The sequence below is a fragment of the Phyllobates terribilis genome, unplaced genomic scaffold (assembly GCF_046119375.1).
Source record: "Phyllobates terribilis strain yellow unplaced genomic scaffold, ASM4611937v1 Scaffold_4__5_contigs__length_816908805, whole genome shotgun sequence".
In the NCBI taxonomy this organism is placed as follows: Eukaryota; Metazoa; Chordata; class Amphibia; order Anura; family Dendrobatidae; genus Phyllobates; species Phyllobates terribilis.
The window spans coordinates 742,641,423-742,664,756 of record NW_027362764.1 but is presented as its reverse complement, the minus strand read 5'-3'; the positions used below and the strand labels follow the sequence as shown (position 1 = coordinate 742,664,756).

General features: G+C 43.0%; 1 protein-coding gene across 4 annotated transcripts in view; it reads right to left on the bottom strand.

Annotated features, from left to right (window-relative positions):
- TAF2 (TATA-box binding protein associated factor 2) overlaps window positions 1-23,334 on the bottom strand; it is a 249,454-nt gene that overhangs the window by 43,690 nt on the left and 182,430 nt on the right. For all 4 annotated transcript variants that reach the window (XM_073679808.1, XM_073679810.1, XM_073679809.1 and 1 more), the window contains exons 17-21: window positions 19,665-19,805; window positions 18,057-18,167; window positions 13,167-13,360; window positions 7,678-7,817; window positions 253-322 (exon numbers count right to left, since the gene is read on the bottom strand). In XM_073679808.1, coding sequence (XP_073535909.1) covers window positions 253-322; window positions 7,678-7,817; window positions 13,167-13,360; window positions 18,057-18,167; window positions 19,665-19,805 — 656 coding nt within the window. The remainder of the gene's footprint in view (window positions 1-252; window positions 323-7,677; window positions 7,818-13,166; window positions 13,361-18,056; window positions 18,168-19,664; window positions 19,806-23,334) is intronic.

Genomic DNA, 23,334 nt, shown 5'->3' with positions numbered 1-23,334 from the left:
CTCTTTTCTTCGAACTTCGAATTGTGCTTTTTTTCTTTCTGGAAACGTATGAATAAATTGACAACTGGGTGTTTGCATTCTCCTTATAAATAGAATGAGTCGCTACGCTCTGTCACTGTTTAATCAGAGCTGATGATGCTGGATAGCGGCACACTTTATTGACAAGTAATGTGATTTTTTCCACGTGTATACAGCTATAATAGGGTAGCCAAAAAAAGCATTTTCCACAACCATTTCCTTCGATCGGCTTACCTTATATACGGCATGGGGTCAGTCTGGGCCATCTTTAACAACCACTGTAAATCATCGGAGCCTCTGTCCACTGTGAACACAACACAGGAATGTTACTGACAGATGAGCAGTATCAATCATAAAGGGCATGTGTCGTCTTAGGTCGGCCTATAGCTCCTTTACTGCCCCGGCCCACGCCATAGCACTGAGCTATACACCTGTCCTATACATTATAGCCGGCCAACTAATTACCTCAATCCCTTTTCTCAGGTACTCTCCCTTACCTCCCCCTTCCACCACCCTGAAAATCCCCCGGAGAGCTCCATGACTGAACCTTGGGACGTCTCACTCCATCTAGTTAACAATGGCATCTGTACTTAGGAATGCATCTTTATAATGACTCTTCTATGTGTATGATATGTATGAATCTATGCAGCAATCTAACTGCCTTTTTGTTTATACCCATTTATCCCTTTCCCCTTTCAGTTCTGATGAAGGTCTGTATCAGGACCAAAAATTTTTAACGCCATATGAATGCAAATAAAAGGGACTTATTTTCAAACAGTGCCAAGTTTTTCTGCTTTATATGATATATGGGTTGGATACCCTCTTTGTGCACCTGCATCAGTTACTGCAAGAGTGCCGTATATTATCATTTTCTTTATACACTGGATATCAGATATGGATCAGTGAATAAGAATTAAACTTTTTTTTTTCTTTGTAGAAATAATTTTGGCTAATATGGAAAGTTATGAAACTTTGCTAAAAACTTTTATTAGAGGCTTTGTCGTCATTCCTGGAAAAAAAATTGCATGTAAGTGGGTTGCAAACCCCCTGCTTCTCCCCAGTCTATTTGCCTGATATCAGGGTGTATGGGCAGGACATCAACTCTAAAGACTTGGAGAGTTTCTAACTCTTGCTGCGCTAGTGCAATGGCTCACAGCTATAAGGGCTGTTTTATATTTCTATAACTCCACTGCCTCCCGACTTCCCGGTCGCCATGCTGGGGCGGTGTGCTCCTGAAGATTGACAGTTCGGGCTGATGGCATGGCTGAGTCTCTGGCCCGAACTGTGCGCTTTCCCATTCTGATAGCAGAGGAGCGTATGGGCACTGGAGAAATTCGGGCCAACTTCAGAACAACGATTGCAAGCTCGCGCTCCTTACCTAGGAGACCGGCCACTTCGGAGGTTGAATGTAACCAGGCAATGAGCTGTAAACTACACAAACCAAAATCCCTCAATTCTTGAGAAGTTCCAAAGTTTCTTGTTTTTAAGAGCACTTTGCAATATTACCTATGTAATAAGATGAGAAAACCCCTTTAAGAGGGGTCTTCTGTTCTTTTAAAACAGTTATTAGAGGGCAGGGATCCTTATAAAGGAAGCAAGCAATACTTATCACTAGTATCTCCCACTATGAAGGTCTCCGTCAGGACCAGAAGTGATGACGTCCCAACCACCAGTCACTTCATGGTCCTGCAGCCCATCAGTGGCCTCGGCGGTCAGGACGTCATCGCCTCCACAGGCAGAGTTCTGTACTGCGGCTGGATGATGCCTCCTTACCTTTATACACTGGGTGTGCAGCTTCAAGGATTTTGCACAACACCAGATTTACTGGAAAAAGCTCAAGACGTCTCGAGCCACTTTATTACAGAAGGAACACCACAAGAGTTTGGTCTGATCCTGATAGAGGTTTAGGCTTCGGTGTAGCGTTTCCTAAGTGAATTGGTGAAGTCGGGCTCAGACACATCAGTAATGCCACCCTGTATATGTGTGTGTTATACAGGGGCGATGAAACCCCCAGAGTAAGTAATTTTCATTAAATCCAGACATTTGTAACAACAAAGGCAATGGCCGGCTATGTACTTTACATCTGCCATTAAAGGGGAATTCCAGTGTTATAAGAATCTTATATAAGACCTTTATAAGACCTTTCATTTAAAGGGTATTCTGGTTTCAGGAAGATATATACCTGGAATCAAAGGGGTATTCCTGACATTAACGTGGGGTATTTTGGTTTTATGGTGTTATATATCTGCCATTAAAAGGGTATTCTGGCTTCATGTGGGTATATACCTGCTATTAAAGTGGACCTTTCACATGCTAAAAAAAAATGAGTGAAATACTTTATAAAAATCCCTCCGCGCTCACGATTCTGCCCCTCTTTTTCATTTTGCTTTGCGTTGTTCCATTGCAGAGATATTTACATTTGTTTCTTCTGGAATGCAGCATGTGAAATCTCTGCTTGCAGCCCAGCCCTACTGGGTGTTCCTTTAGTCTTCTCTTGGGGCGTGCACTTACACCTCTCATTCTCAGATGCTGTCAAAGTTCAGTAGCTGGTCGAGCGGTCTATCAGTCTCAGACTCTCCCAAGCTGTAACTGCTAGTGTCTGGGAGTGAGGGGTGAAAGACTATGCCCCAAGAGAAGATTCTAAAGAAATGCCCAGTTGTAGTACAAACAGAGATTTCACATGCTGCGCTCCAAAAGCAACAAATGTGAATATCTCTGCAATGGAGCGACTCAGCTCAAAGCTGAAAAGAGCGGCAGAATCAGGGGATGGCAGAGATTTTTAGAGGTATTTATCTAAATTTATTTGCACAAGTGACAGAGACAGATCTTTAAAGGGGTATTCTGGTTATAAGAGATATATACTGGCCATTAAAGGGGTACACTGGCTTTATGGTAAAATAGATTTGCCATTAAAAAGGTTGTCCTGTTTTACTAGTTTATTAACCTGCCATTAAAGGGATATTCTGCTTTCATGGGGTATGTACCTGCCATTAAAGGGGTATTCCGATTTTATGAAGATATAATACCTGCCATGAAAGAGGTATACACTTGTCATTAAAGCAGTACTCTGGTTTCAGGAGGTATATATCCATTCTTAAAGGGGAATTCTTGTTTTATTAGAGCACTTGCCATTAAAGCACCACTTAATTTTTTTATTTTTTTTTTCAGCGCTGGAGTAGTGCTTCTTAATCTAAGGTCCCTGACCCTAGTCTTATACTTATCCGCAATTGTCTTTCCCATTTTTCGACATCGCTCTGGTCCTCTGGCGTCATCTTGTGACCGCAACTGCTGACTGGCCGGAAGTCAGAGGTAACGTCACAAGTTCTCAATGCAAGTCTATGAGGGCCAGAACACAAACTGCTGGAGACTGATGGGAGCAGCGGCGATGGAAGGTGAAGACGGCAACAGGTAAATATAAGACCGGGGGCAGCGGCCTTACATTAGAAGCATCAATCCAGCGCTGCAATGAAAAAAAACGCTGGAGTGGTGCTTTAAATTGTATTCTGATTTTATAGGGTCATATAGTGTACCTGCCATTCAAAGTGATAGTGTAATCTCTTAAGGGCATACACCTGCCATTAAAGGGCTATTCTCGTTTATGGAGGTGTGTACCTGGCATTAAAGAGCAATTTCGGACTCACAAAGCAAAGAATCCATAGTCTCACTGCTCATACAGTAAAGAATCCATAGTCTCACTGCTCATACAGTAAAGAATCCATAGTCTCACTGCTCATACAGTAAAGAATCCATAGTCTCACTGCTCATACAGTAAAGAATCCATAGTCTCACTGCTCATACAGTAAAGAATCCATAGTCTCACTGCTTGTACAGTAAACAATCCATAGTCTCACTGCTTGTACAGTAAATCCATAGTCTCACTGCTCGTACAGTAAACAATCCATAGTCTCACTGCTTGTACAGTAAACAATCCATAGTCTCACTGCTCTTACAGTAAAGAATCCATAATCTCACAGCTCATACAGTAAAGAATCAGTCTCACTGCTTGTACAGTAAAGAATCCATAGTCTCACTGCTCTTACAGTAAAGAATCCATAGTCTCACTGCTCTTACAGTAAAGAATCCATAGTCTCACTGCTCGTACAGTAAAGAATCCATAGTCTCACTGCTCATACAGTAAAGGATCCACAGTCTCACTGCTCATACAGTAAAGGATCCATAATCTCACTGCTCATACAGTAAAGGATCCATAGTCTTACTGCTCATACAGTAAAGAATCCATAGTCTCACTGCTTGTACAGTAAAGAATCCATAGTCTCACTGCTCATACAGTAAAGAATCCAGTCTCACTGCTCATACAGTAAAGAATCCATAGTCTCACTGCTCGTACAGTAAAGGATCCATAGTCTCACTGCTCATACAGTAAAGAATCCATAGTCTCACTGCTCATACAGTAAAGAATCCATAGTCTCACTGTTCTTACAGTAAAGAATCCATAGTCTCACTGCTCGTGCAGTAAAGGATCCATAGTCTCACTGCTCATACAGTAAAGAATCCATAGTCTCACTGCTCATACAGTAAAGAATCCATAGTCTCACTGCTCGTACGGTAAAGAATCCACAGTCTCACTGCTCTTATGGTAAAGAATCCATAGTCTCACTGCTCGTACAGTAAAGAATCCATAGTCTCACTGCTCGTACAGTAAAGGATCCATAGTCTCACTGCTCATACAGTAAAGAATCCATAGTCTCACTGCTCGTACAGTAAAGAATCCATAGTCTCACTGCTCGTACAGTAAAGAATCCACAGTCTCACTGCTCTTATGGTAAAGAATCCATAGTCTCACTGCTCGTACAGTAAAGAATCCATAGTCTCACTGCTCGTACAGTAAAGAATCCATAGTCTCACTGCTCGTACAGTAAAGAATCCATAGTCTCACTGCTCGTACAGTAAAGAATCCATAGTCTCACTGCTCGTACAGTAAAGAATCCACAGTCTCACTGCTCTTATGGTAAAGAATCCATAGTCTCACTGCTCGTACAGTAAAGAATCCATAGTCTCACTGCTCGTACAGTAAAGAATCCATAGTCTCACTGCTCGTACAGTAAAGAATCCATAGTCTCACTGCTCGTACAGTAAAGAATCCATAGTCTCACTGCTCGTACAGTAAAGAATCCATAGTCTCACTGCTCGTACAGTAAAGAATCCACAGTCTCACTGCTCTTATGGTAAAGAATCCATAGTCTCACTGCTCGTACAGTAAAGGATCCATAGTCTCACTGCTCATACAGTAAAGAATCCATAGTCTCACTGCTCGTACAGTAAAGAATCCATAGTCTCACTGCTCTTATGGTAAAGAATCCATAGTCTCACTGCTCGTACAGTAAAGAATCCATAGTCTCACTGCTCATACAGTAAAGAATCCATAGTCTCACTGCTTGTACAGTAAAGGATCCATAGTCTCACTGCTCATACAGTAAAGAATCCATAGTCTCACTGCTCATACAGTAAAGAATCCATAGTCTCACTGCTCGTACAGTAAAGAATCCACAGTCTCACTGCTCTTATGGTAAAGAATCCATAGTCTCACTGCTCGTACAGTAAAGAATCCGTAGTCTCACTGCTTGTACAGTAAAGGATCCATAGTCTCACTGCTCATACAGTAAAGAATCCATAGTCTCACTGCTCATACAGTAAAGAATCCATAGTCTCACTGCTCGTACAGTAAAGGATCCATAGTCTCACTGCTCATACAGTAAAGAATCCATAGTCTCACTGCTCGTACAGTAAAGAATCCATAGTCTCACTGCTCTTATGGTAAAGAATCCATAGTCTCACTGCTTGTACAGTAAAGAATCCATAGTCTCACTGCTTGTACAGTAAAGAATCCATAGTCTCACTGCTCATACAGTAAAGAATCCATAGTCTTCCTGTTCTTACAGTAAAGAATCCATAGTCTCACTGCTCATACAGTAAAGAATCAGTCTTTGATGATTAAACCTTCTTTCCTCTAGACTTAAATGATGTTCCTTTGTTATTGTCGCAGGCCTAGGTGTAAAACGTTGTTTCTGCAGCACACAGATGTGCCCTTCATCAGTTTAAATTCCAGTAGTGCACCAGGGGGTCCATCAGGTGACTGGGACAGGCTTTTATCACCATGAGAAACACTATACATTTTATTTCCTCAAACTAGAATTCACCTTTAAGTGAGAGACCTTCTTCAGTGTGTTACAAGGAGAACTGCTTGTCTAAAGGCTTCTTCTTTATTCTAGTTATGCGGGGGGGGGAGGACTCTCATTAGCCAAACCCCCAGCTAATAGGTCAACAAGTTTTCTGACAGTTCAGTTACACTTTACGGCTACTCCAGTCGTTTAAGGGAACATCTTGGTACTTCAGCAGGAATCCTGTCGGCCGTCACGCACGCCCTCTTAGCAGCACAACACCTCGGGGGGGGGGGGCAACGAAATGATTCACGGAGTGTCAGGGCCGGGCAGTGTCAGCGCCAAGGAACGCACAGTCCAGCTGCTCATCTGAAGATAAAGTGAGGGCTGACAGCGCAGGAGGGTCAGGAAGAAGCAGTGATGGAAACATACTTCAGGTGGTTTAAAGAGTGACCCCACCCCGAGCTGTAAGGCATATGGATGCCTTTGCAACCCTGGAATCATTGCAGCTTATACAGCACTGAGGTCAGCAATCAGCGGCACCCCAACATGCCACATGCTGGGAGTTGTAGTGATACAACAGCTGGAATGTCAAAGGAGCAGGAGATATGCAGGAATTGGCAGGGGCGCTGACAATATGTGCAGTTCCAGGGCAACACGTCTTGGAACCAAATTGGCTCCTTCTTCAGGAACAAACATATTATTTAAAGGTAACCTGTCAGGTCAGATAACGCTAATAACCTGCAGATGTGCGGTTAATCTAGTGGTTGATACTAACGTTACTATACTGCCACTACCATCATACAGAAAGTGCAGCTACTGGGAGAAAATTAACTTTCTCTTGTGAGTTGCTGGCTTCCAGTCATGGAGGCAGGCCAATGACTGACAGCACTGAGCGTGTCAGCAGTAACCATGCCACGGCACTGACTGACAGATGACTCGGCAGATCATCAGTACAGAGCCGGCTGTCAGTCAGTGCCTGGGAGAGGTTACAGCCGACAGCAGCCACTCGCTGTGTACTGACCTCTGTGACTGAAAGCAGGCGGCTCTCTGGGGGGGGAGGGGGGGGGTTCATTTTCTCCCGAGAGCTGCACTTTCTGTACAGCGACCCAGCACCTTCTTAGAATTATTAATATCTGCAGATTAATAGTATTATCCGACGAGAGAGGTATGCAGACATACGTCTTTTCTTTTTCTTCTTTAAAGGATCTTTATTTTCCACACGGATTCTGAAATGCCTTGCACTGAAACAATAAAAGGTCTTAATCTATTTCCACCTATTGTCAGCACCCGGGACAATTTCTGTGTTTGTTCTGTCGATAAAATACAATACACCAAGTTGTTCGCAGCGGACCGTGGCCGGCCTACGCTACTAATAAGAAGCAGAATCCGCTATGAGATGTATATAGAAAAACTATTATCGCGTGCACTACAGAACAGAACACTTTAATGCGAGGGATGGAAAAGATAGATATATACCGAACAGCTGCTTATTAGCCAAAAGCAGCAGACGTCCATGATCCTGGATGATGAGGCTTACCCTTGGTGTAGTCAACAACAGCTTCCAAGGCCGCCACTCTGACATCTACGAAGTGTCCGTTCTCGGCATACGACTTGAAGAGTCTAGGATCGCTCGGGACATGGCCGTTCTTTTGAAGGACTCGGATGGCTCTCAAACAGCTGGAAAAACAAGAGGGGGCAGTATAAAACCCGAAATAGAGGCATCTACAGCTTCATACACCCACGTGGCACTGAGGGATGCTAGCATGTAGGATCTCTCGTCCAGCAGACGACCCGTCTAATATACCCCATAATACTGATCCCATAGATTGGTAGAAAAGGTTGTGTGATTGTCACAGGGATACCGAGCCGGTATGACCCGGAAGATCAGCCTCCTCCCCTATTGTCTGTAACATAACCGCATGCAGAAAGACATTGCTAATAAGACAGACGCCTTATGGGACATTTTTTTTTCTTTTTTTACTTAAATGCGTGTCAAATACACGTTTGCAATTAGTTTTCATTAAAAATGTTGCACAGTTTGGCTTTTACAGTAATTTTTCCCCTTCCAATTGCTGGCAACAGAAAGTTCACTGAGAATCTCTCGGTGAGCTCTGTTCTGTTGGAAGAGTTTGCAACTGTTTCGTCTTTTTTTTCTGAGCTTCTCTCTGCTGAATTATGACAGCAGACCACATCCAAGTACAGCGGGACTTTTGATGTGGTCATAAATCAGCAGAGAGAAGCTCAGAAAAAAAAGCCGGATAAAAGCTCGAAAATCTCTCACATGAGAATGTGCTCACTGATGGATTTTCAGTTAAGTCATTTTGCAGCCACAAATTTGCAGGGAAACAAACAAATAAAAATTAAATTTTTTTCTAAGAAAACCCAATTACAAAAATTAAGTTTAGTCCAAAATACATGCATTTAAGCTGACTAAACAAAATATTATTATAACATATATACAGTACAGACCAAAAGTTTGGACACACTTTCTCATTTAAAGATTTTTCTGTATTTTCATGACTATGGAAATTGTACATTCACACTGAAGGCATCAAAACTATGAATTAACACATGTGGAATTATATACTTAACAAAAAAGTGTGAAACAACTGAAAATATGTCTTATATTCTAGGCTCTTCAAAGTAGCCACCTTTTGCTTTGATGACTGCTTTGCACACTCTTGGCATTCTCTTGATGAGCTTCAAGAGGTAGTCACCGGAAATGGTTTTCGGTTCACAGGTGTGCCCTGTCAGGTTTAATAAGTGGGATTTCTTGCCTTATAATTGGGGTTGGGACCATCAGTTGTGTTGTGCAGAAGTCTGGTGGATACACAGCTGATAGTCCCGCTGAATAGACTGTTAGAATTTGTATTATGGCAAGAAAAAAGCAGCTAAGTAAAGAAAAACGAGTGGCCATCATTACTTTAAGAAATAAAGGTCAGTCAGTCAGAAAATTTGGTCAAACTTTGAAAGTGTCCCCAAGTGCAGTTGCAAAAACCATCAAGCGCTACAAAGAAACTGGCTCACATGAGGACCGCCCCAGAAAAGGAAGACCAAGAGTCACCTCTGCTTCTGAGGATAAGTTTATCCGAGTCACCAGACTCAGAAATCGCAGGTTAACAGCAGCTCAGATTAGAGACGAGGTCAATGCCACACAGAGTTCTAGCAGCAGACACATCTCTTCAACAACTGTTAAGAGGAGACTTTGTGCAGCAGGCCTTCATGGTAAAATAGCTGCTAGGAAACCACTGCTAAGGACAGGCAACAAGCAGAAGAGACTTGTTTGGGCTAAAGAACACAAGGAATGGACATTAGACCAGTGGAAATCTGTGCTTTGGTCTGATGAGTCCAAATTTATATATATATATATATATATATATATATATATATATATATATATATATATATATATATATATATATATATACATATACATACATATATACAGACACACACACAGCTTGAAAAAGGTTCTGTGAACCGAAACGTTGCTTTTTGGGCTCATTAAAGTCCATTTTTTTCTAAAGATTATTTGGAGTGCTGCCCTTTGATATACCTTCTTTTGATATGCAACAGTTTGGACAGACTGTTTGGAGGCCTGGCACCCACTAGTGAGTAACTATTAAATGGTGCGGTCTTCAATATATATTTTTTTATATATATATACACACACACACATATATATATATATATATATATATATATATATATATATAAGTACACACACACACACATATATATATATACATATATATATATATATATGTATACATACACACATAAATATATATGCACACATAAATATATATACATATATATATATACATATATATATATATATATATATATTATATATAATATCTACATATCATTTAACCCTTTTACCCCCCCGAGGGTGGTTTGCACGTTAATGACCGGGCACATGTTTACAATTCTGACCACTGTCACTTTATGAGGTAATTACTCGAACGCTTCAACGGATCCCCCTGATTCTGAGATTGTTTTTTCGTGACATATTGTACTTCATGATTGTGGTAAAAATTTCTTCTATATCACTTGTGTTTATTTGTGAAAAAAAACGGAAATTTGGCGAAATTTTGAAAATTTTCAAACTTTTCATTTTCATGCCCTTAAATCAGAGCGATATGTCACACAAAAGAGTTAATAAATAACATTTCCCACATGTATACTTTACATCAGCAAAATTGTGGAACCAAAATTTTTTTTGTTAGGAAGTTATAAGGGTTAAAAGTTGACCAGCGATTTCTCATTTTTCCAACAAAATTTACCAAACCATTTTTTTAGGGACCACATCACATTTGAAGTCACTTTGAGGGGCCTTTATGACAGAAAATACCCCAAAGTGACACCATTCTAAAAACTGCACCCCTCAAGGTGCTCAATACCACAATCAAGAAGTTTATTAACCCTTCAGGTGCTTCACAGGAATTTGTGGAATATGGAAGAAAAAAAAATGAACATTTAACTTTTTTCACAAAAAATGTTACTTTAGACCCAATTTTTTTTTTATTTTCACAAGGGTATCAGGAAAAAATGGACCCCAATATTTGTTGTGCAATTCCTCCTGAGCACGCCAATACCCCATAAGTGGGAGAAAACCACTGTTTGGGCGCACAGAAGGGCTCGGAAGGGAAGGAGCGCCATTTGACTTTTTGTATGTAAAATTTGCTTGAATAATTAGTGGACGCCATGTTGCTTTTGGGGAGCCCCTGACATGCCTAAAAAGTGAACCCCCCCCCCCCCCACAAGTGACACCATTTTGGAAACTTAGACCCCTTAAAGAACTTCTCTAGATGTGTGGTGAGCAATCAGGTGCTTCCCAGAAGTTTATAACATGTAGCCGTGAAAATAATAAAATCAAACTTTTTCCACAAAAATAATCTTTTAGCCCCAAATTTTTTATTTTCACAAGGGTAAGAGGAGAAAATGGACCTCAAAAGCTGTTGTGCAATTTCTCCTGAGAACGGCGATACCCCATATGTGGAGAAAATACAGTGTTTGGGCGCACGGCAGGGTTCAGAAGGGAAGGAGCACTGTGTGACTTTTTGAATGCAAAATTGGCTGGAATCGAGAGCGGACGCCATGTCACGTTTGGAGAGCCACTGATGCACCTAAACAGTGGAAACCCCCCAGAAGTGACCCCATTTTGGAAACTACACCCCTCAAGGATTTTATCAAGGGGTATAGTGAACATTTTGAACCCAGAGGTACGACACAGAATTTGATAACATTAGGTCATCATATTGAATAAGTTGTCATTAGTCTTGAGCGCAAGTGCTCGCTACTTGAGTTTGCATCAGGTACTCAGGCAAGCACCATGTATCTAACCCTGGCACAACCCTAACCCTGGCAAAACACCAATCCTAACCCTAGAGATTATTTTTTACGCCTTTCCTCGTGCGGTATAAGTGATTAGATGACTTTATTCTTCGGGTCGGTGCGATTACAGCGATACCAGATTCATATCGGGTTTTTATGATTGACAGCTGTCACACACTAAAAAACTCTTTTTTTTTTTTTTTTCAAAGACTAGTTTTTGCATCGCCATATTTTGAGAGCTATAATTTTTCCATATTTCGTCCGACAGAGTCATGTGACGGCTTGTTTTTTGCGGGACAAGTTGACATTTTTATTGGTGCCATTTTCAGGCACGTGACATTTTTTGATCGCTTTCTATTCCGATTTTTGGGAGTCAGAATAAACAAAAACCAACAATTCAGGATTTTTTTTTTTTGGGGGGGGGGGGGTTTCTTTTTATGCCGTTCCGCGTGTGGTAAAATTGGTAAGGCAGCTTTATTCTTCAGGTCAATACGTTTACCGCGGTACCACATTTATATAGTTTTTCTATGTTTTGGCGCTTTTACACAATAAAAGCTATTTTATAAAAAAAATTATTTTTTTGCATCGCTTTATTCTGAGAGCTATGACTTTTTTTTCAGCTGATGGAGCTGTATGGTGGCTTGTTTTTTGCGGGCCAAGATGACGTTTTCAGCGGTACCATTTTTATTTACATTTGTCTTTTTGATCTCATTTTATTCCATTTTTTGTTTGGCGGTATGATGATAAAGCATTGTTTTTTGCTTCGTTTTTTATTCTTTTTTACCGTGCTCACTAAAGGGGTTAACTAGCGGGACAGTTTTTATAGGTCAGGTCGCTCTGGACGCTGCGATACCAAATATGTGTACTTTTTTTTTTTTTTTCCATAATAATATTTATTTATGGGTAGAGTATATGTTTATTCTATTTTTATTTTTTTTATATTTTTACAATTTTTTTTTCACTTTCTTAAACTTTTTTTTTTCATTTTACACTTTGTCCCAATATGGGACTTTCACTTTTTGAAGGCAGATCACTTGCATAGAATAGAAATGCTGCAGCAGCATCTCTGTGCTATGCAGGCTGCAGCCCCTGCACACAGAAGTTAGTTAGACCGTGCACTGAGCATGATCTAGCTAACTTTCTTATGCCTGGTGACTCGGATATCGTCACCATGGCAACTATCGGGACCCGGCACAGACAGCGCGGAACTCCGGAGAAGAGGTAAGAAAGCAGCGCTTACCTCCCCACGGGATGCTGCGATTGACTGCAGGGGTTAATGTGCAGGGAGCAGTGCGGGACCGCTCCTGGCACATAGCACTGGGTGTCAGCTGTAACAATCAGCTGACACCCGGCGGCGATCGCCCGGCACTGCTTGTGTGCAGGCGCGATCCCGTGATGCGTAATAGTACGCACCTATTCCAATAGGCCGAGAACGGTGAGACGTACTATTACTGATCACGTCAAAAAGGGGTTAAAGTCTGTAGACACAGTTGGGGTAATTTTTACCTATATACCAGTGCATGTATTCTTGGCTGAAAGGCTTTTTGACCTAAATTTTTACTCCAAATTTTGAACCTTTTGTCTTCCACGGCTTCTATTTATCACAGTACATATCAGACTGTATGATGAGTTACCAGTGAATTGGTCATTGAACTTATTCTGCACACAGACTCAATGAAGACCCACCTGACTGTGATGGTGTGCCTGTAGCTGGGAAGGAGCTTCTCCATATTGAGGAAGCGTGTGATCTCCTCCAGAATCAGGCGCACGTCTGCGTTCACATTGTCCAGGGTGCGACATTCGTTGTTCACACTGACCGCGGGAGTCACTGAATTAGCCAGTGCATCAATGAGTTCAGCCCTGTAGTAGTTATCAGAAAACTGAAAGAGAAAATTGAAAAAAAGTAAATAAAAAAATAAATAAATAACCGTATATTCTTCACATCTTTGTAAAATGTAAAAGCGTTATCCAGAAATAGGAGAGAAAAAATAAACTGCTTTTCTTCTAAAAATGTGCTGGCGTGTTAAATTTGCCAGTTTCCCCTTCTGAGACTGTCTCCTATCACTAAGTCACCACTTGATAAGATGGGATACTTCCCCAGAGAGGTCCTGCAAAAGGGAATAGTTCTGCAAATTCTGTGTCCAATCTCGCAGCATTCCTAATAACTCTGCTGTCAGCCTTAAACCCCAGTTATGACCTTGTTCTGCTCCCAAAGGCTTTATAGTTTGCTAGACAACTTGTGTCTGTTCTGTCGTTCTGGATGAATGCTGCCAGGAAAGGCAATTTCATCGTAGCTGGAGAACCAACATGATGGAAAAGTGTAAGGAATCCTCTGTGAGCTCAGCAGGTCTTGGATCCCAGGCTGAAGCCCCTTCTATGAGCCGACCTACTGCTGTACAGGATGTAAGCCGCACAATGTCTATACACACTGAAAGCAAGCAGAGCCTTTGACAATGGGGATGAATTCAAACACAAAACATATTAGAAAGTTGCAGATCTTCTTTTCATTATACAATATAACTTGCAGTGTATTGATTATGCCATCCAGCATGACAGTAAAGGGAATCTGTCAGCAGGTTTTGCATTCTCTCTCGCTCTCATTATTCTGGCATTTGGCAAATATTAAACATTATGGTAATCATAATTAACCTAAAACGGGAAAGGTTTATTCTGATGTCATGTCAGATATTGAAAAAAACATGAATATGTCTTTTTATATAGTGTGTGTAAACTTCTGGTTTCAACGGTATATATATATATAGATCAATAGATAGATAGATAGATCTATATAGATAAAAAGAAGATAATGAACAGCACCAACAAAATGATTGGGTGCAAAGCTCCCCAGGCACATATCAGTCCACAATATATCCAGAAATTATAGAAGCGGCACTCCAGTTCAGTGGAAAGAGTTGAATTTAATTGCCCATATAGACATAGGGAAAATATATATTCTTGTACCGTGTTAGCCAGTAGAAAGAAAAATTGCATTATTTTTGTGTCTTATTGTGTATAAATATGTGACTCTTCAGATTTTGTGGTATACTAGCCTGATGAAGAGACCTGCGTAGTCTCGAAAGCTTGCAATTTGTTACCATCTTTTCAGTTAGCCATTAAAAGATATCAACCACTGAGGACTCTCAAATATAAATATTGCTCATATAGCGACATTTCGGTCCACAGTGGGGGCCTTTCTCAAGCCATATATATACATATATTTCTCAAGCCATATATATACAGATATAGAGAGTGATATATATATATATTCACACTCGTGGTAGCATGAGACGGACTCTATAACCCACAGAAGTTGCTCAGGTAGTGCAGCTCATCCAGGATGGCACATCAATGCGAGCTGTGGCAAGAAGGTTTGCTGTGTCTATCAGCGTAGTGTCCAGAGGCTGGAGGCGCTACCAGGAGACAGGCCAGTACACCAGGAAACATAGACCGGGCCGTAGGAGGGCAACAACCCAGCAGCAGGACCGCTACCTCTGCCTTTGTGCACTGCCAGAGCCCTGCAAAATGACCTCCAGCAGGCCACAAATGTGCATGTGTCTGCACAAACGGTTAGAAACCAACTCCATGAGGGTGGTATGAGGGCCCGACGTCCACAGATGGGGGTTGTGCTCACAGCCCAACACCGTGCAGGACGCTTGGCATTTACCACAGAATACCAGGATTGGCAAAGTGGCCACTGGCGCCCTGTGCTCTTCACAGATGAAAGCAGGTTCACACTGAGCACATGTGACAGACGTGACAGAGTCTGGAGATGCCGTGGAGAGCGATCCGCTGCCTGCAACATCCTTCAGTATGAAAGATCTGGCAGTGGGTCAGTAATGGTGTGGGGTGGCATTTCTATCTATCTATCTATCTATATAAATATTTTAGCAGTTAAAAAAAAAATCTTCACAATAATGTAAGAAAAAAGAAACTGGTTTGTGTCTCCATTTTCAGAAACCCTTAGCTTTTTAGTGTACACAAAATGATTTGATAGCTTTTTATTGCATTTTGTGGGGGAAAAATGCCGACGGTAGGACCCTGGCTTCCATTGCAACCACACGCACAGGCAGCGAGTACCACCCCAAAGTGATGGTCAGTGACTGACAGCAGCGATTGGTGGCAGCTCGGGTGCTGTTGTTACAGGCAGATTCAGGCTGTGTTTCCCAGCTCCTGAGCCAGCTCCATACACGGCATCTTGACTGCAGCATACAGTTACATCAGGGTGCGTGGAGGGACTATACATGGTCTCAGGGCTGGACGGCCTTGACACCTTTTGCTGCTGCCTACACAACCTACAAAGATAGATGCTGATGAGTGATGCCTTCAGCTGTTCCTGACCACTCTATCTGCCATTCTGAATTGGGACATATTTTTGTATCCCTCCCAAAGAGTCCCCTAAATTACCCCAAGGTGGGCCTATAATGGAAGATCCCTTTAAAAAAAATGAAAGTCATAAATGAATTAAAGGTCTGAAAAGCAAAAATTTTGACATGTTTTACTGTTAATCTGTTAAAAAAATGAATGTATAATGAAGTTAGTTACAGAAAAAAATAAAAATGTATCCATGCAAAACTAATTACCATAATTTCCTGGCCAGGTAAACAAATTATATCTCCATGTGCTTCCAGCAGAGATGATTCAAGCGGTGGGAAGTAGATCAGATACAAGGAGCTGGCTATGGTGTGGATCCACAGGACTTGCTAATCTTGGGACGCCTCCTATGCAAACAGATTTTTTTTTTTCTTCTGAAGGCCGCGTAGTGAGATGTGTGATAGAAAAGATCATTCCTGTCTGTGAGGAGCCATTAAGAAGTTGGTGACAATGGTAGATACTGGCATGAGGCAGCGGGATCAGACCCACCGTTTATTGCAGACTGTGTGAATGCTGAGGCCATTATTTTATAATGACGCTAGTTGTTGGCAATATTGCCTTATGTTGCAATGACATGTGATGCTGAATTCTTGCAATTGTCGCAAATCTTCCAGCTTCTGAGAAATATTGAGGTCGCCTTCTCCCTGTATGAGTTGCTATCACTGGGGGGCGTGTCCTTCTTCTCCCTGTATGAGTTGCCATCACTGGGGGGCGTGTCCTTCTTCTCCCTGTATGAGTTGCTATCACTGGGGGGCGTGTCCTTCTCCCTGTATGAGTTGCTATCACTGGGGCGTGTCCTTCTTCTCCCTATGTGAGTTGCTATCACTGGGGGTGTGTCCTTCTCCCTCTATGAGTTGCTATCACTGGGGGCGCGTCCTTCTCCCTGTATGAGTTGCTATCACTGGGGGTGTGTCCTTCTTCTCCCTGTGTGAGTTGCTATCACTGGGGTGTGTGCTTCTTCCTGTATAAATTGCTATCACTGGGGTGTGTCCTTCTCCTTGTATGAGTTGCTATCACTGGGGGCATGTCCTTCTCCCTGTATGAGTTCCTATCAATGGGGGCGTGTCCTTCTTCTCCCTGTATAAGTTCCTAGCACTAGGAGAGTGTGCCTCTACTCCCTGTATGAGTTGCTTTAACTCAGGGAGTCTACTTCTCCATGTATTAGTTGCTATCACTGGGGGTGTGTTCTCCTCCATGCATGAGTTGCTATCACTGGGGGAGAGTACTTCTTCCTGTATGAGTTGCTATGACTGGGGGGGGGAGTACTTCTTCCTGTATGAGTTGCTATCACTGGGGGGGGGGGGGGAGTACTTCTTCCTGTATGAGTTACTATCACTGGGGGCATGTCTTTCTTCTCCCTGTATGAGTTACTATTTGATAACACCCATTAGGACTTAACAAAAGTTAACTCATTAGGTGCCAACACTTTAATTGCTAATATCTCCGCAACGGAAAGGTGAAATACACAAAAATTAAAAACCTTTTATTCCGCTCTGCAGCCGCTATTACATCCTGTGTTCAGCTCAGTATGAAATATTTAGTGAAATGCTCTCTTTAAGGAGAGATAGTTCCGCTAACAGCGCCCAAGGAGGGCGAGTACCAGCAGTGTTTATTATTTTGGGTACTTTAGAGAGTTTGAGGTCCATTTTCCTGAAAAACTGAAAATCCCTTTAAGCATTTTGCTATCCAGACAAGGTTCTGTTTTGATGCCCATAATCACCCTTCTCCGGTGACACAGAAGGCCTCACCTCTCCCCGTGTCTGCAATTTGGTAACACTGAGGTAATTCACTATACAGCACAAACGTTAAGACAATTGCAGGTTCAAGTAAAAATAAAAAAGTTAAAAGTATAAAAAAACAAAAAAAAACCAAGCAAAAACCATAAAAGTTTGACTCGCCCTCCTTTTCCCAATACTAAAATAAAATACATTTGGTATCGTCACATCCACAAAAGCTCAATTTATAAAAATATACATTTAATTAACCTGTTGATGTTATTAAATAAAAACAAAAAAAAACTAAAACAGGTCCATTTCTTGAAAGTGGATTTCAAGCACAACCATGAGTGTGATCGATTCTTATATCACATGAAGAAGACGACTATACGCGGCGCGCACCATCGCTCCATGTGTGAGGTTGTGCCGACCGGGTATCTCTTGGAATGGACTAAACAACCGCAGTCTCGTTACCTGCAGACGTCCTTACCTTGTTTTTTCTGTTGTCATTGTATTTAATGAGGTCTAGGATAAATGAGAGGACTTCTTTGGGACATAAGTTATGGATATCTCTCAGTTGGGCCATAGCAACCGGCATCGTCTGCAAAACAGAAAGAATAAAAGCTCAAAGTTCAAAAACAGCTTAAGGCAGGTTAGAGAAAGAGAGAACAATAGTTATGATGGATTTGTGGGGTCAAAATAGGATTCATGAGATTTCTATGGGTAAGTCAAGAGGTTGAGGAAGAGAAGCTATCACCTATAAACAGAAGAGGTGACAATTTATAGATTGGCGGGGTCCGACCACTGGGACCTCCATTGATCGGCAGTTCAATGGATGTCCCAGAATGGAGCATCAGTGCACATGCCCGACTGTGACTCCATTCATTTTCTCTGGGGCTGCCAAAAAAGCTGAGTGCTATGCTATAGAAAGTGAGGGCAGCGGACGGGGAGGCCTCTGTCGCGCACAGGGCCGTGGATGGAGAGGCTTCCACCGCGCACAGGGCCGCGGATGGGGAGGCCTCTGCCGCGCACAGGGCCACGGATGGGGAGGCCTCCGCCGCGCACAGGGCCGTGGATGGAGAGGCTTCCGCCGCGCACAGGGCCGCGGATGGAGAGGCTTCCACCGCGCACAGGGCCGCGGATGGAGAGGCTTCCGCCGCGCACAGGGCCGCGGATGGAGAGGCCTCTGCCGCGCACAGGGCCACGGATGGGGAGGCCTCCGCCGCGCACAGGGCCGCGGATGGAGAGGCTTCCGCCGCGCACAGGGCCGCGGATGGAGAGGCCTCTGCCGCGCACAGGGCCACGGATGGGGAGGCCTCCGCCGCGCACAGGGCCGTGGATGGAGAGGCTTCCGCCGCGCACAGGGCCACGGATGGGGAGGCCTCTGCCGCGCACAGGGCCACGGATGGGGAGGCCTCCGCCGCGCACAGGGCCACGGATGGGGAGGCCTCCGCCGCGCAAAGGGCCGCGGATGGGGAGGCCTCTGCCGCGCACAGGGCCGCGGATGGGGAGGCCTCTGCCGCGCACAGGGTCGCGGATGGGGAGGCCTCTGCCGCGCACAGGGCCGCGGATGGGGAGGCCTCTGCCGCGCACAGGGCCGCGGATGGGGAGGCCTCTGCCGAGCACAGGCATAGAATGCGTCACATTTATCATAGTGGTTTATAAATTAGTTTACACAACTTGTTGATTAGATTTCACAGTGGCAAAAATTTGCAGCACAATTCTGGCGCCTTTTGTGGCGCTCATTGTTGTATGTTAGGTCTCGCCCTTTTCCACTAAACCTCACCACCTTGTAGATGAAGAGCAAAAAGTTTCTAAATCACATAAATATGGTGCAAGTCATGTTTGTTTTTTTTGGTGGAAATTTCGACAGAATTCTCACTCATGTAACTTCATACATCTCCCCCTTTGTGTTTCATTTCCAAGATCTCCGTTTGCTTGCAGTGAATGAGAACATCACGGACAAGGAGAAAGCTGAAGACCTCATACTGCTCACAGGAACTAGGATGGTAGTGCGGAGCGCAGCACGGACTTATGATGAAACACTTACTGTCTTATGTACTATAGAAAAAGAAAAAATATGCGCTGCCTCATTCACCTTTTGAAGAAAATAGCTCTGGAAATTCATGAAGTTGTTGGTTTTCACAATGTTGGGGCAGCTCTTACAACAAAACATGCGGGTGAATAAGGACTTCATCGCCGGGGGTCCGGTCCACGTGCTCACCATCGAGTTTGCAATCTGGATTGAGACAAGAAATAAAATATTTAGACGTAGCGCCATCAATTTCTGCAGCGCTGTACAAACATCAGCATCACTGTCCCCATTGGGGCTCACAATCTAGATTCCCTATCATCTGTCTTTGGCGCTATCCATCAACATACAGTGCGGCACTCTAAGTCACACAGAGCTCGATAATAGGCTTTTTCTGGACAGTGTAGGCAACCATCACGACACCAAAGGTAAGCTTTTACAGAGGTTACGTCACCTACATGACTAGGTGCTTAGTTTAATATATATTTCGAGGCTTAACGACTCTTTAAAAAGTCAACTGCGGTAAAAAAATATATAGTTTTATCGCTTTAAAGGGGTTATATGGGACTTTGTTAATTTTTTTGTTTGATTGGGCTATGAACTTACCAGCAGGTATTTGATAACCACCTGCCTTTTCTGACCGTCAACCTCTCCCGATAAGGGAGCCAAAGCTATGGAGTCGGAGTCGTGGAGTCGGTGTCCATTTTGGTGGAGTCGAAGTCGGTATAAAATGGACCGACTCAGACTCCTAAAATATATAATAAATTGGCTACAGTAGTTCAATGCAGTTTGTGGGGGAATATTTTTTTCATAATAATTTGGGAAAGTTATGAAACGTCCTAGAAAGGTCCGAGATGAATCTGTGCTGCAGTTTATGTACATGTTAAGTAGTGAAGCTGATCCTCTACAGATAAGAGGAAAAAAACAAACACGAAGAGAAGGAATGCCTGCACTCATCTCAGAACTGCTGGAGTGAACAGGAAAGCAGGATTAAGGTAAGTACTTCTTAAAGCATATCTAAACTTTCAATAAACTGTGCATAAATCAATAGTCCTGTATATGTTGTCTCTGTATGGTTGATGTTTTACTTTGCTTTTCCTCTTAGCTCATGTTTGGAGAAATTAGCTGCTCTGATGACTTATATACACTATAGATACAGTACAGACCAAAAGTTTGGACACACCTTCTCATTTAAAGATTTTTCTGTATTTTCATGACTATGAAAATTGTACATTCACACTGAAGGCATCAAAACTATGAATTAACACATGTGGAATTATATACTTAACAAAAAAGTGTGAAACAACTGAAAATATGTCTTATATTCTAGGTGCTTCAAAGTAGCCACCTTTTGCTTTGATGACTGCTTTGCACACTCTTGGCATTCTCTTGATGAGCTTCAAGAGGTAGTCACCGGAAATGGTTTTCACTTCACAGGTGTGCCCTGTCAGGTTTAATAAGTGGGATTTCTTGCCTTATAAATGGGGTTGGGACCATCAGTTGTGTTGTGCAGAAGTCTGGTGGATACACAGCTGATAGTCCTACTGAATAGACTGTTAGGATTTGTATTATGGCAAGAAAAAAGCAGCTAAGTAAAGAAAAACGAGTGGCCATCATTACTTTAAGAAATGAAGGTCAGTCAGTCCGAAAAATTGGGCAAACTTTGAAAGTGTCCCCAAGTGCAGTTGCAAAAACCATCAAGCGCTACAAAGAAACTGGCTCACATGAGGACCGCCCCAGGAAAGGAAGACCAAGAGTCACCTCTGCTTCTGAGGATAAGTTTATCCGAGTCACCAGCCTCAGAAATCACAGGTTAACAGCAGCTCAGATTAGAGACCAGGTCAATGCCACACACAGTTCTAGCAGCAGACACATCTCTTCAACAACTGTTAAGAGGAGACTTTGTGCAGCAGGCCTTCATGGTAAAATAGCTGCGAGGAAACCACTGCTAAAGACAGGCATCAAGCAGAAGAGACTTGTTTGGGCTAAAGAACACAAGGAATGGACATTAGACCAGTGGAAATCTGTGCTTTGGTCTGAGGAGTCCAAATTTGAGATCTTTGGTTCCAACCACCGTGTCTTTGTGCGACGCAGAAAAGGTGAACGGATGGACTCTACATGCCTGGTTCCCACCGTGAAGCATGGAGGAGGAGATGTGATGGTGTGGGGGTGCTTTGCTGGTGACACTGTTGGGGATTTATTCAAAATTGAAGGCATACTGAACCAGCATGGCTACCACAGCATCTTGCAGTGGCATGCTATTCCATCCGGTTTGCGTTTAGTTGGACCATCATTTATTTTTCAACAGGACAATGACCCCAAACACACCTCCAGGCTGTGTAAGGGCTATTTGACCAAGAAGGAGAGTGATGGGGTGCTACGCCAGATGACCTGGCCTCCACAGTCACCAGACCTGAACCCAATCGAGATGGTTTGGGGTGAGCTGGACCGCAGAGTGAAGGCAAAAGGGCCAACAAGTGCTAAGCATCTCTGGGAACGCCTTCAAGATTGTTGGAAGACCATTTCCGGTGACTACCTCTTGAAGCTCATCAAGAGAATGCCAAGAGTGTGCAAAGCAGTCAGCAAAGCAAAAGGTGGCTACTTTGAAGAACCTAGAATATAAGACATATTTTCAGTTGTTTCACACTTTTTTGTTAAGTATATAATTCCACATGTGTTAATTCATAGTTTTGATGCCTTCAGTGTGAATGTACAATTTTCATAGTCATGAAAATACAGAAAAATCCTTAAATGAGAAGGTGTGTCCAAACTTTTGGTTTGTACTGTAGAATATAAGGGGAAAAACTGTTTTCTAACATCTCAAATTCGGAAAAACAGCAACAGGATTGATGAGGACATATATATTTTTATGTATATATGTGTGTTTGTGTTTTTCTGGAATATGATTCAGGACAAACAAGCTGCCTCCCTCTTCATAGACTGTGAAGAAATATGATGTGAAGCATTTAGTGAGCTGTACCCTGAAACAGGGCTGTGGAGTCGGAGTCGTGGAAATTGAGAAGTCGGAATTGGAGGTTTGGCTTACTGACTCCACAGCCCTGCCGGGGGCGATGATTCTCCAGCTTCATCTGACCTCTCGTCAACAGAGCAGATCCTTCTCTTCCACTCTGTTGAAGGGGGCGTCACTGCCAAAGTCATGATGATAGACAGTCGGCTCCCCGCAGTTAGTACGCAGGTAGCAGTCTGACAATTAAAATGATGTTGGCAGAGATGTTCTGTCGACAGCATGGCGGAAGAGCAGCAGTTGCTCTGTCGACGTGAGGTCAAATGAAGCCAGGAGAATCGCCGCCTGAGCCAGGAGATATGGTGCTGGGCAGAACATCTCTGTGCCATATCGGACAGAAAAAACACAAAGTCCTGTCAACAAAGTCGATATTCATAAAACTGGAGGAGGAGGAGGAGGTTTGCTGGGGCTGTTAAGACATTTCGAACGCTGGAAAAGGTGCGGTGCCCCGAGACCAGCCTCCGACATGGGCTAACCTGGCTCCAAGGGTTGCAAATTAGACGGCTTGATTTCCATCCATCCACCGCCCTTGTCTGACGTCAGCACCACAACTGCCAGAGGGAGCAGAGGGCTGACGTAAAACTTAAAAAAAAAAAACAAGCAGCTGCGGGCAAAAGGGGAGACTCCCTCTTGTTGTCAGGGAGCCCCTCAATATAACGGACGAGAACTGCAACGTATGGGGGGGCTGCTGGTATAAAATCTAGTCTCTGC